Genomic DNA, 13524 nt, shown 5'->3' with positions numbered 1-13524 from the left:
AGTACAGAAAGAAACATGAATAGATATCTGAAAGCTGGAGCTGGAAAGAGCAACTCTTTTAAATAGTATGGCTTCATGCAGTCTACTTCTCAGTGTTTTTGTTACCTACTATCACGTGATATGTCAGAAAAATAGCAAAATTAATACAAAGCAATACATGAAGGAAGAATTAATAACAGTAGCAATGTCACTACGCATGTAATATTTAATGTCATCAACAATAACAGATTTAGCAGTAGCAATAATGCTAATGGTAGTTATAGCAATCAGTATCAGTAATACATATATTTATTTTTCTTTTTAAATAAAAAGGTTTCTTTTTCTACAAAATATACTTTTTACTATAAATATTGTATTAACTGAGACATACAGCAATTCTGGCTTAGTGTCTCTGTAATCTGAATTTTCTGGGGTCTACATTTTGACTCTCCTTCATCTCAGACTTGGTTCATCTAGCCCCTCAGTAGGTTTCTGTCCAATACATTAGGTGCTCTCAGTGCAGAACTACCTGGCAGCCACAGGAGTACGATAGATGAGTGAAATGAATTTGCCAAGGAATAATGCAATGAGTCATTGTTGCCAAATACTTAGGTCTCCTGCAAGAAGGTATAACCTACTCTGAGCTGCTACAAACTCAGATTGTTATAGTTAGCTGGAGTTTAGGGCCTACCCCTACATAGGTATCAGATGACCACCCCACACTACTTAAGTTTTATTTCAGTGATTGAAGGTCAGCAAAGAGGATTTGATTAATGAATTCATTGCCAAATTCTGTTTGGCTGTCTGTAGTGGACAAATTAGTAAATCACATTCCAGCACTAATTAAAACTATGGGATAAATTCATATCACGACATATTCCTCAGTTCTGGAACAACCTTCTACTACATGTCAAGCAGATTAGCACTCTTGCCACCTTTAAGGTCAACCTATATCCTCCCCTGGTCTGTCTTATCTTGCCCTCCTTGAAGCTAGAGATACCTTTTGAATATATATATTTTTACTAAGCTTGAAATGGTCTGCAGACTGATTGCCCAGTACTTATCTATGAACCTATGAACCATCAGGTCATGCTACACAGCATTTATTTTTGCCACTCATCTACTAATACTACTAACCACTGACCCTTGTCATCCTACTGATTTGTGCCACCACTATGGCTTTGTCTATATGCAAGCAAGAAACAGCATCAGATAATAGATTCAGAGTGTTACAAGTGAATATGGAGAATGCTTCATGTGGTGGTAGTTCTTAAACTTCGCAACATAAAGATAGCATTTACACAGGTCACTTGTAATAAACAGAGAGCATACAGTTCCTAAATAGTGAAGGCACTGGAAGAAACTGTGAAAAATAAAACAGTTAGCAGAGTTATGACAAATTAATGGTGGGCCCGAACCTGCTTCAGAAATATTGATGAAACTTATGCTGCATGAGTCTATTAAAGTTGGAATGTAATGCCTACCACTCCAGATGTTCTTCATATTGATCAGTACTGCAGCAGCCTTAGCTATATGGGTTATATCCTGCTAAGGATAAAATAGCCAGCCAGCTTCCAAAGCTTCAGGGCACCTTCCACTCCCAAACTGTCAAGCAGCTCAAGCTGAGCTGACTAAACGACAAGTCTGGACACAAAACCCTTCAGTGCTTTCCTGCTGCTGAAAAGTACATTCCTCTAAGGCTTACAAGGATCAGCGGCCTGCTTGTGCTTTCCTTAGCTGAGCAAATAAGATCCCTATCTGGAAAAAAAAATTAATTTTCTTTTCTTTTTTTTAACTGACGTTTTATTACTTTCCTCTTCAGGAAAGTTATTTTAAGGCGTTTTAATGGATTGTTTTGAGACTGTAATGTACTTTTAAATGGAGCACTCATTGTTTCTGTCAGTTTAAAAGTAGTCTTAACTAGCTGATAAAATATTTTCTGTGGTGATATTGTGTTTATTTTTCACTGTTGGGCAGTTTGAAAGTGCTTTTTACTGCCAGTCAAAAAAAAAACCAAACAAAACTTTTGGACTGGTAGTTTTATTGACATTGTTACTTGTTTTCCTCAGGACAGAGGCACCGATTTCAGCTTGACCATAAAACAGACTGTCAGTCCTATAGTCAGTCCTTCTTCCAGCCACAAAAAGAAAAAGGTAAGCAAGCAGCCTTTCCCACCACAGTAGCCTAGCAGTTTGCCTCAGCTGCAGGTGGATGACTCTGCCATGGCCATTTTTTGTACCTCAGAGCACTCATCTTTTACCCCAGATCCCTCTGGTGTAGCACCTACAGTCACTACTTAGCCACATCCTCTGTGGCTTTCAGGGTCCCCTGAGTGGGTAAGAGCGAGCCTCTCTAGTTGGTCCTGGGAGAGGGAACAGAGAAGGTTTCCCTTCTGTGTCAGAATGCTGTGCCCATCCCCAGGGAAGCAGTGGCTGCCATTAGTAACACAGTTGGCCCCATTTTTCTTATCAAAAAGAAACAGAAACCCAAGCATGCATCTACTCTTCCTCAAATAGTAGTAGAGTAGTTTGCTAGGACTGACTCAGGGTTTGATTCAGGCTATTGAGCCTTCTTGTAGAGTAGTTTGGGATAAAAGAAAGAGGGATGCCTCTTTTTATGAAAAGATTCAAAATTCTGAATCTGAACAGGAAGATACAGAGACAGATTCAGTGATTTGTTCTCAGATTTCTGATTCAGACTCAGAAGAGACTTCACTTTCTGATTCTCCCTGTATGGGTTTCTCTTTCTCTGAGACTATTGCTAGAATGTCCCAGTGTTTTCAGTGGGAGAACACTGAAGTTTCTGACTCCCTCAGAAAATACTATGAATTGCTATAAAAGGATTTTCCAGAACCTACACCCATTCCTCCTGTCCTGCATGCTTTAGAGGATGTGTGACCTGCAGTTTTCCTGATTAGTCAGCCAGCTGTCCCTAAAAAGGCAGAGAGGATTTATAAAGTTCCTTAGTCTTTTAAATTTTTACACACTATTCCCAAACCTGACCCAGCAGCTATAGTCTTGGCTGACTTATCTGTTGCTAAGTAGTTAGTTAATTCCAATTCTGCTCTTTCTAATAAAGATAGGAAAATTATAGCTAGGTGTGGGGAAAAGTATATACTTCTGCAACCATGAATTTCAGAATTTTAAGTTGTCAGGCTCATATGTTGAAGTTTATTCTGAGATATTGTGATAGTGCAAGAAATGTTTTATCTACAGTTTCTTCATTGGTTGTAGTGTGTGTATGACTCTTTTGATACTTCTTCTAGGGCTATGACTACTGGTACTGTTTTAAGGAGGTTTGCTTGGTTGCATTCTCAGAACCTCCCATATGATGTAAAAAATGATATTTTAAAATCTCCCTTGGATAGAGATTTAGTATTTGGCCTCTCTGCTGCAGAGGTGATCAAAAAGTGGGAGGAAAGAGACAAATATGATCCAGGGAATCTCTAAGATTTTCAGCCCTTCTTTTCCAAATTTTCCAATGGATTTTTCTTTCTCATCATCCAGTTTTAGCAAAAACAAAATAAATAGTCACAACATAATTCAGGTAAACATATGTTTAAGAAGAAATGGCAAGGAGGTTCCAAAAAGAAGTCTCAAACCTTTCAAAACAAAGGACACTCCAACAAGTCTGAATGACTATTCAAGAGACCTTGGGACCTCCTCCCACCCTGGCCCTTTTTCTCTTCCAGAAAGTCTGAATCTCCATTTTTCTCTTGGGCAGCAGATTGTTTCAGAAAAATGAGTTCTGAAAATCATTCAGCAGGGTTACAAATGGCAGTGGGAGGAAATTCCTCCTTTTCAGGGGATCATTTCTTGTCCTGCAAATCAGACTCTTTTGTTTCCACCTGTTCTTCATCACATGCTGTCCCAAGGAGTAATAGAACCAGTTCCTCCTTCCAAGGTGGGGAAAGGGGCTTATTCAAGGATATTCCTAGTCCCAAAGAAAGAAAATGCTTGGAGGCCAGTTCTGGGTCTTTCTTTTATAAACCTGTTTGTGATAATGCCCAAATTCAAAATGATGTCACTTCACAATCTGTTGCCTCTTCTTCCTCTTTCAAGTTTTTTGGTAACACTAGACTTAAAAGATGCATATCATCACATCCCTGTTCACCTACACTTCAGCTGTTTCTTAGAGCTTTGTGTGTCTGAATCTAATTATCAGTTCTCTCCCTTACCCTTTGGACTATCCACTGCACCAGGAGTGTTCACAAAGTGTCTAGCTCCAGTTATAGCTCATTGCAGATTGCAGGGTATCCACATTTTGATGTTTTTGGATGACTTGGTTGTCTTTCCAGAGTCTTTTTCAAAATGTCAGAAATCTCTCTCTTAGGTTAGAAATCTCTTGCACAAGCTTGGATTCCAAGAGAATATTCAAAAGTCTTTTTTGACTCCCTCACATAGGATTGTGTTTCTGTGATGTCGACTAGATATCACAGTTCAAAGAGCTTTTCTTCCACAGGAAAAAATAGATCTTTATTTATACCTTTTTCTAAAGTTTTCCATTCAGACTTCAGTCACTTCAAGGTAATACCTCAGGATTTTGGATCTCATGGCATTTATGATTCTCATGATACTCCTGGCAAGACTCCACATGAGAAAGATACAGTGGTATCTGAAATCTCTTTGGTTCCAGCATTAACACCTTTTATCTTTTCAGATCCCACTACTGGGATTTGTCAGAAAATAAATCACTTGGTGGACACAGCAGATATTCTTAAATCCAGGTCTCCCCTTGTCCCTTCCTGCTCCAAAACAGTCAGTCACCACAGAGACATTGGCTTTGCTTGGGATGCAGTTTCAGGATAGATTAAGGTGCATGGGATGTGAGACACCAAGGACAGATGCAAGCACATAAATATCAAGGAGATGCTTGCCTTGATCAAGGCACTCAGTTTTCTGAAACATTTCTGATCTCCTGGATCTCTTCAAGTGGTTACAGACAATACAAAGTGATGTGGTACATTAACAAGCAAGGAGGATGCAAGTCATACTCCCTTTGCAGACTAGCCATGTTAGCTTGGGAGTATCTTCACAGCACAATCTCACTCTACAGGCATCCTACATTCTGTCAGAGCATAAGGAATAAAGCAGAAAAGTCCAAAAACCATGAAATCCAAAAAAAAACGCTCAGCAAATGAGTACCTCTTCAAAAGTATTTATTATAAATAATCCAAATCACACAGAAAGCAAGAACTCCACCATGTGAGGATTAAGCCACCATAAGCCTTTTTGTCCCCAAATGTATACATTAACATGGAACTTCATCAGATGGCAACAAAAAAACATCATATCCTTTAAATACATTTGTAATGTGACATCACTTCTCCCAGAAAGAAAGAAAGAGTACATAGTAACCATGACTCATACATTATTATAAAAATCACAAATCATGATAATTAAACAAAAAAAAAAAAAAAAAATATATATATATATATTCATATATATATATATATATATATATATATATATATATATATATATATATATAGGTTAGTACTAAGCTAACTGCTCTTGCGAGCCATTTTGAGCCTAGCCAATTATATATATATATATATATACATCCTATAAAATCAACATTTTTTTAAAAAGTATATATTAAAAAAGTGTGGTAAAAATAGTAAAAACTATATCCTGCAAGCAACATGTAAAGTACTACCATTTTAAAACAGCTTAAACAGCTCTATAGCTTGCATTTGCTCATATACAACCATATTTTTTATGGTTTAATTATCATAATTCATGATTTTTAAAATAATGTTACTTGATGTTCTTGAATTAAATGAAAGGGGTAGGCCATGGACACTGTTATTAGAAAGAAAGGAACTTTTATAGCAGGTAGGTTTGAATGCAACACAATGGCCCAGTTTAAATGAATTAATTTATATCTCTTGTTTACTAAAATTGAAGGCACTGGAGAGGTAGTGTATACATATATTTACAAAAAAACACATCTATATATATGGATAAAAATATAAAACATATACAAAAAATATATATACATATATTTAATTTTAAATGTGTGAGGACATATATTTTATATATTTATAGGTTTCTTTTTAAATTGTATATTATATATATTTTTATATTATAGATGTTTGGTGCTCACAAATGTGTTTATTTGAGGTGATGTCTTTAACTGGGAGATTTTTTTCATGAATGAAATCGGTCTCTTTACTATGATTGGTTGAGCCGGGGTGTGTAAGTTTTGGAATGGCTTTTTAATGGTTGCATTGAGTGTTTGCATTTATCTGATGAAGTTCCTGAATTAGCAGGGATGAAAGTGCTTATTTTATGTGTTCTATTACTTTATTACTTTTTTGAATTAAATGCTGTTTTTTTACATACTTGTGGACTGATTTGTATTATCGTGTTTTACTGGAAGACCTTACTGTTATGTTAAGATCAACTTATACAACTGTATTTTCTTCTGAAAAGCTAAATTAGAACCATAAGAGAAACTAAATTTAAGACTACTGTCATATCCAGTACTCATATCAGTCCAAATTCATCCTTAAACTTGGTTATCAGGCTTTCTATTTACCATGTTCTTTATTCAATCTGGAAGGAGTATCCAGGCAATTTCTGCAAGTTACTTCAGTGACTTCTATATTAAACTGAATTAAAAGCAAAAGATTTTCCATACAAATTACTGACTTTTTGTTTCAAATTCTGCTTTGCAGATTCTTCGCCCAGATGAATTTGATATAATGCTTCCAATAGCTACTCCAGCGATCATATGGAATGAACTGGATGATCATTCTGGATTGTATTATAAAGTTTCTTTGAGACGACCATCTAGAAGTTTCTCCACAGCCTTTCTGGTAGACAATGAGCTGACCATATCCTCAGTGAAGATGAAGGAAGAGATGAAGAAACTTATGAAGGATTTTCTAAAGAAGTTCTTGAGTGGTAAGCTTCTACCTGGCAGCAGGTAACAGTTTGGGTTGGCAAAGGATGAGTACAATGGCCGTAGAAATGGCTTTCTAACCCGTTTTTGCAATGGCAAGAAAATCACAAAGCAAGGAACATAATTACTGTGCTGTAGCCAATGAAAATATGATGAGGCTAGTTTATTTAAAGTATGAGATTCCTTTAAGCAGAACAAAACTTGGAAAGCTTACTTTTCATCAATTCTGGAAAGTTCAGGGAGACTAGTTTGAAAGAAACTGAATCAGAAGATATAGAAAAATGTAAACATACGTTTGTTATGAAAACTAATGAATGATGTTGATAGGTGAGCACTAGAGTTTATATCTGGGACCTGACAGGGGTTTCTGTGCTTTGTGGTTGTGAGTCTCTTAGTTCCTTATGAAGAATAGCATAGGCTCCTCTATCTCAGGATCCTGCACTATACACTACAAGAGTAAAGTATTGTAAAATGAAGAATAAAATAAAAATAAAAATAAATAGATAACATAAAACAGATAATAACAATGTGATATAGTAAAAAAATTATGGCAGTAGTAAAGGCTGATTCACTGACTCATTGCTAAAAGATAAGTAAAAAAGCAAGTTTTTTGGAGAATTTGTAAAGCGGACCCAGCTGGAATTCTTCCCAAGCTACCATGGTAGCAAATTTCAAAGATAGTCTGTTACAAAATAGTAAGGTAATTTATTCCCATCCAGGAAAGCTAAGTGCAAATGAACAGTGATTTAAAATGTTGGAACTGAGAAAAGGCAGATTAAAGTTAAAGAAACAAAATAATTCAATTAAATATACGGCACTGAAAAGCAATGGTGAAAATGAATATTTCACAAGCACACACCTGGCTGTTTGGGTTGAAATAATGAGATACACATGAATGTTATCTTGTGTTAACAAGAGCTACCTGAGTTCCCATATCCCATTTATTTCAACAACTGAGTGACTGTAACCAGATAACACCTCAAAACAAAATGAATACTTTGCAAGGCTCTGTGGTAGGGATTTAGTCTAGTTCCTGAGCTGCCAAGTACCTCAAAATCATGTGTTTGCAACACCTGGGTTTGCATTATTTCATTGCTTGTCTGCAATTCACCTGATTGCCTCTAACTTCAGTAGTTGAGCAAAGTATACATCTTCAGCTATAAGCTACAGATCCCTAATTATTGGAGTTTGTGAGCCACCAAAGTCCCCCCTCAGGTTATACTGAATTAAAGTAACTGTTTATTTGTTGCTTGCTTGTTAATCAAGGAAATTAATTCACCTAGAGACTGTTTTCATCTATAACCCAGACTACAAGCTTCATGAAGAAACATATTTATTACATACAGTGAAACTATCAACCATCATCATAAACAGAAGTCTAGAAAAAGACTTAGACACACATTTTAGCAAAGAGTTATGCACATAAATGTAACAAGTCTGAGTAGTACAGATCTAAACACAAGAATGCATTTTTCTCTTTTTTTGTACCCCTACCCCACCACTACCACCACATCTGGCTGCCATCTGCTATGTTCCACTGTCTCTCCTCAGTCATCTGCAGCAGCTCTGCAGTTCTTGACTGCCCCCCCCCCCCCCGGATCAGGGCCCTGCAAGCAGGAAGGATCTTTCTTTTTTTTTGTAGACCCTCATGGTGAAAGTTTCAGGGAGTGGGGCGAGGATATCATAGTGGTCTAGTAGGGTGCCACCTCACATTACCTGAAGGTTTTTGGTTTTATATCTTCCCATTGTCCTGCTCCATGCCTTATGTAAAGTGACACTAGTGTAGAACTTTAGTGGGGTGAAGTGTTGAAGAATTTCTCTTTTGTCTGCCCAAAACTAGAGTCTGTGATCTTTACTAAGGAACTGAGTTCAAGCAAAGAATCCCTTCCTTTTTTCTTTCCACAAGGATAGGTGAGCCATCAAAATGCTGCTCTGCTCCTACCTCCCAGCTGACTCCTTAGAGACCAGATCTGCTAATCAAATGCAGATCACCTATGTCACAATATGGGTTTCTTTCCTCTGCACTAAGAAGACAGCTGTAGAAATACATTCCAGCAGCAAGATATACTTGATGTTAAAGCATTATGATGAGACAGCATGTTTTATTTATCCATTATCTTTATAATATATGATTTATAGGCATCTAATAGGTGCTCTATCAATTGCTTTTGTCTTTAAACACATTTAATGTTACATACTCAATTCATCCAGGAGGTTTGTTCACTGCCAGTTCCCCCCACAAAAAAATTCAAAAATAATGCCATATAAACAGTATCAACAAAATACAAATACAGCAGAATTCCATTGAACAGAAATGCACAAGTAAATACTAGCCAGGATAAGGTCAAGTATATATGTCAGTTTTTCCATTACAAAGTACAAGTCAGCAACTCTATGACAAATTGCATAAATCTGCTAAATACTCATAAAAAACAAACCTGCCAGTGGAATGCTTTTAGCCATATTTAAAAAGAGAAATGCTACCAAAAATAGTCTAGACTCAGACGTACTTACTTGGATTTCTATCCAACAAGAGTGCAAATTCCAAGAAACAACCTTGGCATGCTAAGGGCTCTCCTGATGACTTAAAGTGGCCTGGAACCATGGCATACACTTAGCTAGCATGAATTTTCTCTTCTTGGGGGTCAGTTTTCTACATTCCAAGTCACACAATTCTTTCAGAATGGTACATAATTGTTGTGGTGGTGGTAGGAGCCATCCGCTTCCAAGAGCTAGTAATAATTTTTTACTAACTAATCTCATTAACTGAAGTAATGCAACTAGCAGTTTATCCACTTGTAACAAGGAATTGAATTCAATTAAGAAAAGGGCCAGAGTAAAGACCACTCATCCCTAACACAGCTTAATACACCAAAACCCAACATCCTTTTAAAGGCTATCCAACACATCGGGCAGCGCAGTGGTGCAGCAGTTAATGCTGTCGCCTCACAGCAAGAGGTTCTCTGGTTCGATTCTCAGCTGGGGTGCCTTCTGTGTGGAGTTTGCATGTTCTCCCTGCGTTCGCGTGGGTTTCCTCCGGGTACTTCGGTTTCCTCCCACATTCTAAAGACATGCTTCTGGAGCATTTCTCCCCAGGCCTCCGCTGAAAATAGGATCTGTGGAACCTAGTCGGACTTTCCTGGTCAACAAATGTTAAAAAAATAAAAAAAATAAATCTCCAGATGACATACTCCCAGTATCCTAATGCATTATCAACACACGTCTAGCAATATGGAGATGCTCCATTAAACCCTCAGCGGTTTAGAAATACATGAATAAAATCTGCCGTTCAAAGAATATAAACTTCCCAGACATAGTAACATAACTGTGAATCTGAATTAGCATTTGCCATTGGTCACAGGGGAGGGAAATACCCAAACTATTTTCCTAGAAAACCTGTACTTATCAGTAGCAAACATTCTGTTATGTAGTATTATCTTATAAACAACTGATATTAAATCTCAGGATAAGGGAGGGACCATCCGAAAATCCTCACCCATTGGGACCAATCATTTCTAACAATTCTACTCAATTTTAGAGTGTTTGTCTTCCTCAATAACTGTAAGAAGACCCATTCACTATTCTGTTTGGTTCCCAAAGCATCTGGGTATTCTTGGAATCATATCAACCTATTACTTATTAACAACGATTCTCAGTAAATTAAACCAGATTAATCAGTTTATGTGTTTTAATACTGGAATTCTATGAATGTCTCAGCCCAAGCTAACCTTAATAGGTAACAAACAAATCAGAAATGTACCTGGGTGTATTGGTGTTTTTAAAGATGCTTAACAAGTATATTTATAGAAATTGCAACTAATGACTGAGGAAGATAGACAAAATTTCGCCAAAGATTTTTATACCAAACTCCTATCCCTCTTAAGCAAACAAATGTCTTGATTTGATAATAAAAAAAAGGTAACTCTACCTTGGCAACCTGGTTCAAAGCTGCAACATTTAGCAATGTGACACCCATCACTGTTGTCAGGACAGTAACAAGCTCCCATGCCAAACATAGCTTATCCCATCCCAAATAAACCCACTGACCAAACACCTCAATGAAGTAAAAAAATACCTTGGGGGACATGGAAATATCTTGAGAAGTGTACAGTACCAGGGGCAAAACAAACTGTGATATAGCTTGGACTCACTGACCAAAATCCATGCATATCCCCCATCTCCTGAAAAACACCCGGGGATGATGTACAGTGTCCTGACAAGTAGTTTCCAATGTGGACTCCAAACTCGGGCCAAACTGCAGACCTAAATACATAATTTTATTGTCCATAGCCAAAAAAGGGAAAAGGTCTATGCTACCTGCCACAAAAACATAATTAAATTGAGTTTTATCTACATTTATTGAGTACTCTGCCAGCCTTCCAAATTCAGCTATTGTACACATCACTACCAATTAATACTGATCCCAGTTAGATAAAAATACAGAGTAAAGAGAAGGTAGGAAGCATTAATCCCTGACTTGTGATAGAAATGTAAGTATTAAGGGGTTTTGGATGGTATTCTGTGCAGGTTATTCTTGCACTATGGGCTGGTACCTCACAAGGGGAAAGGAAAGATTTGCTTAATAAGTAGACATTGTTTCAAGAGGGAACTATCATTTAGTGTGGAGACTGGAACCCATAGGGGGAGTTCACAAGGGGCCAAGAAAAATGTTATGTACTTACCATAACATTAGATACATGTTGTCTTCTTCCTTCTGTCTCAAATATTCAGTATGTCAGATCTGACCGGATCCAAAACTGGCAACTTTTAGACTCCATCTTCACAGTTCCTCAGATCGAAGTAAAGACACTTACCTATATAATAATAAAAAATAAAAAATAGCACAGTGCCAGACTGTAAAGAAGACAAGACTGTGGACAGGTCCAATAGGGTCATTTGGGAACCACCCATATGACAATTTGGTAAACAGATGGAGGGAAGGAAAGTTAAGATGGAAATAAGAAGACAACACAGCAGTAGCATTATGGTAAGTGCATAACAATTGTGTCAGATGTTGTATTTTCCATTGAGACAGAATCCCCAGCTACTAAAAACTCCAGCATGTCTCATGGGAGGATATTCTGAAGAATGGTGGAGCCAAACAAAGGCCATGACCTATACTGCAGGTACAGCATGCAATGCTAAACAGGTATGAACAGTAGACCAAGAAACTGTAGCACAAATATCATTTACAAGCACTCTAGCAAAGAAGGCTGCAACTGCTCTAGCAGAATGAGTTTTAGGTTTGTGAAGTAAAGACAATCAATTGGCTTTGTAAACAAAAGAAATACAATTGGACAGCAACTTGGATAGTGGGACCTTGGAAATGCTATCTCCCATTTTAGCCTTAGAAAAGGAGAGAAATAGTTAATCGGTCTTCCTGAAATTCTTGGTGCAATGTAAGTAAAACTGCAACTGGTGATGAACACCCTACACATGAGAGGTATATTCTCCCTTTTTTGAAAAAAAAAGGGAAGAAAACTGACAAATTAATGGTCTAATTTAGGGAAGATTCTGAAGCCACCTTAGAAAGAAAACTAGGGTTGGTCCAAAGCAAAACCCCATCCTTGTGGAAAACCAAATATGGTGGCTTACATGACACAGCCTACAATTCTGAAATACTCCTAGCCGAAGTAACTGTCAGTAGCAAGATCATTTTCCGAGAAAGGAATTTGAGTTCCACCGAAACTGTAGGTTCAAAGAGGGTTTTTTTAAAGGCCTGAAGTAAAATAGCAGTATTCCCAAGAAGCAATATAGTCTCTTAACAATGGTCAAAGAAAGAAAGCCCCTTGTAAGAAGTCCTTAGATAAAGTCAAAGTGGCAACAGGAGTATGATTTTCTCCCACATGAAAATTGGAAATAATTGCTATTTGAACCTTAATGGTGGAAAAATGTGTTGCTTCTTGAAACAAACTTGCCAAACAATCCAAAATAGAAGGTAGATGAGCTGAGAAAGGGTCAAGATTCTAGACCCTGGGAGGAAACCCAAATTAAAAAAAAAATTCCATTTACTTCTATAGATTTTTCTAGTAACTGGAATTTATAACGAAGGCAGAATATGGAGCACAGAGAAAGAAAGTCTGAAATTTCTGGCCATCATTGGAAGTAGAGAAACCAAGTGGTCAGTTTTATGAGTTTGATGTCCAAGTGAGGTTGGCCAGATGGGTAAGAGACCAGGTCTGGAAGGGTGTACCAGATGAGGTCATAGAAAAGGAAGCAATATCATTCAGGGCCAAAAAGGTGCAATGAGGATTACATTTGCTTTGCACCAACTTGCTTTCTGAAGAAACTTTGATATGAGAGGAAAAGAAGGAAAATAATATAAGACCCTCCCCCAGATCAAGTGTACATCAGAGCATCCCTTGGTAACTCTCCCTTCTGGGGATCAGGGCAGAGTAACTGCTGAAGATCTCTGTAGTCACTGACTGACTGGAAGTCCAGTCATGAAGAAGAAGAAGAATGGATCTGCTCTGTTCGTCCAGTAACACATTGGAGTTCCCCACAATAAGCATTGCTACAAAACAACATTGAGAAGACATCCCCAATTGCCACACCCTCAAGGGTTCCTACCACAGGGCATATGATCAGGTTCCCTGTAGTTTGTTGATGTACCGGCCAGCCAATCTATTGTCTGTC

The 13524-nt window shown here is 37.5% G+C and overlaps 1 protein-coding gene across 3 annotated transcripts in view; it reads left to right on the top strand.

The window, feature by feature from the left end:
* Positions 1 to 13524, top strand: part of LOC122812449 (cyclic GMP-AMP synthase-like) — a 397692-nt gene that overhangs the window by 281545 nt on the left and 102623 nt on the right. For all 3 annotated transcript variants that reach the window (XM_044084809.1, XM_044084811.1, XM_044084812.1), the window contains exon 4: positions 6662 to 6890. In XM_044084809.1, the coding sequence (XP_043940744.1) occupies positions 6662 to 6890 (229 nt within the window). The remainder of the gene's footprint in view (positions 1 to 6661; positions 6891 to 13524) is intronic.

The sequence above is a fragment of the Protopterus annectens genome, chromosome 1.part1 (assembly GCF_019279795.1).
Source record: "Protopterus annectens isolate FY-2018-M chromosome 1.part1, PAN1.0, whole genome shotgun sequence".
NCBI classification, from domain to species: Eukaryota; Metazoa; Chordata; order Ceratodontiformes; family Protopteridae; genus Protopterus; species Protopterus annectens.
The sequence above is the reverse complement of the archived record's forward strand: the minus strand, read 5'-3'. Positions and strand labels throughout refer to the sequence as shown.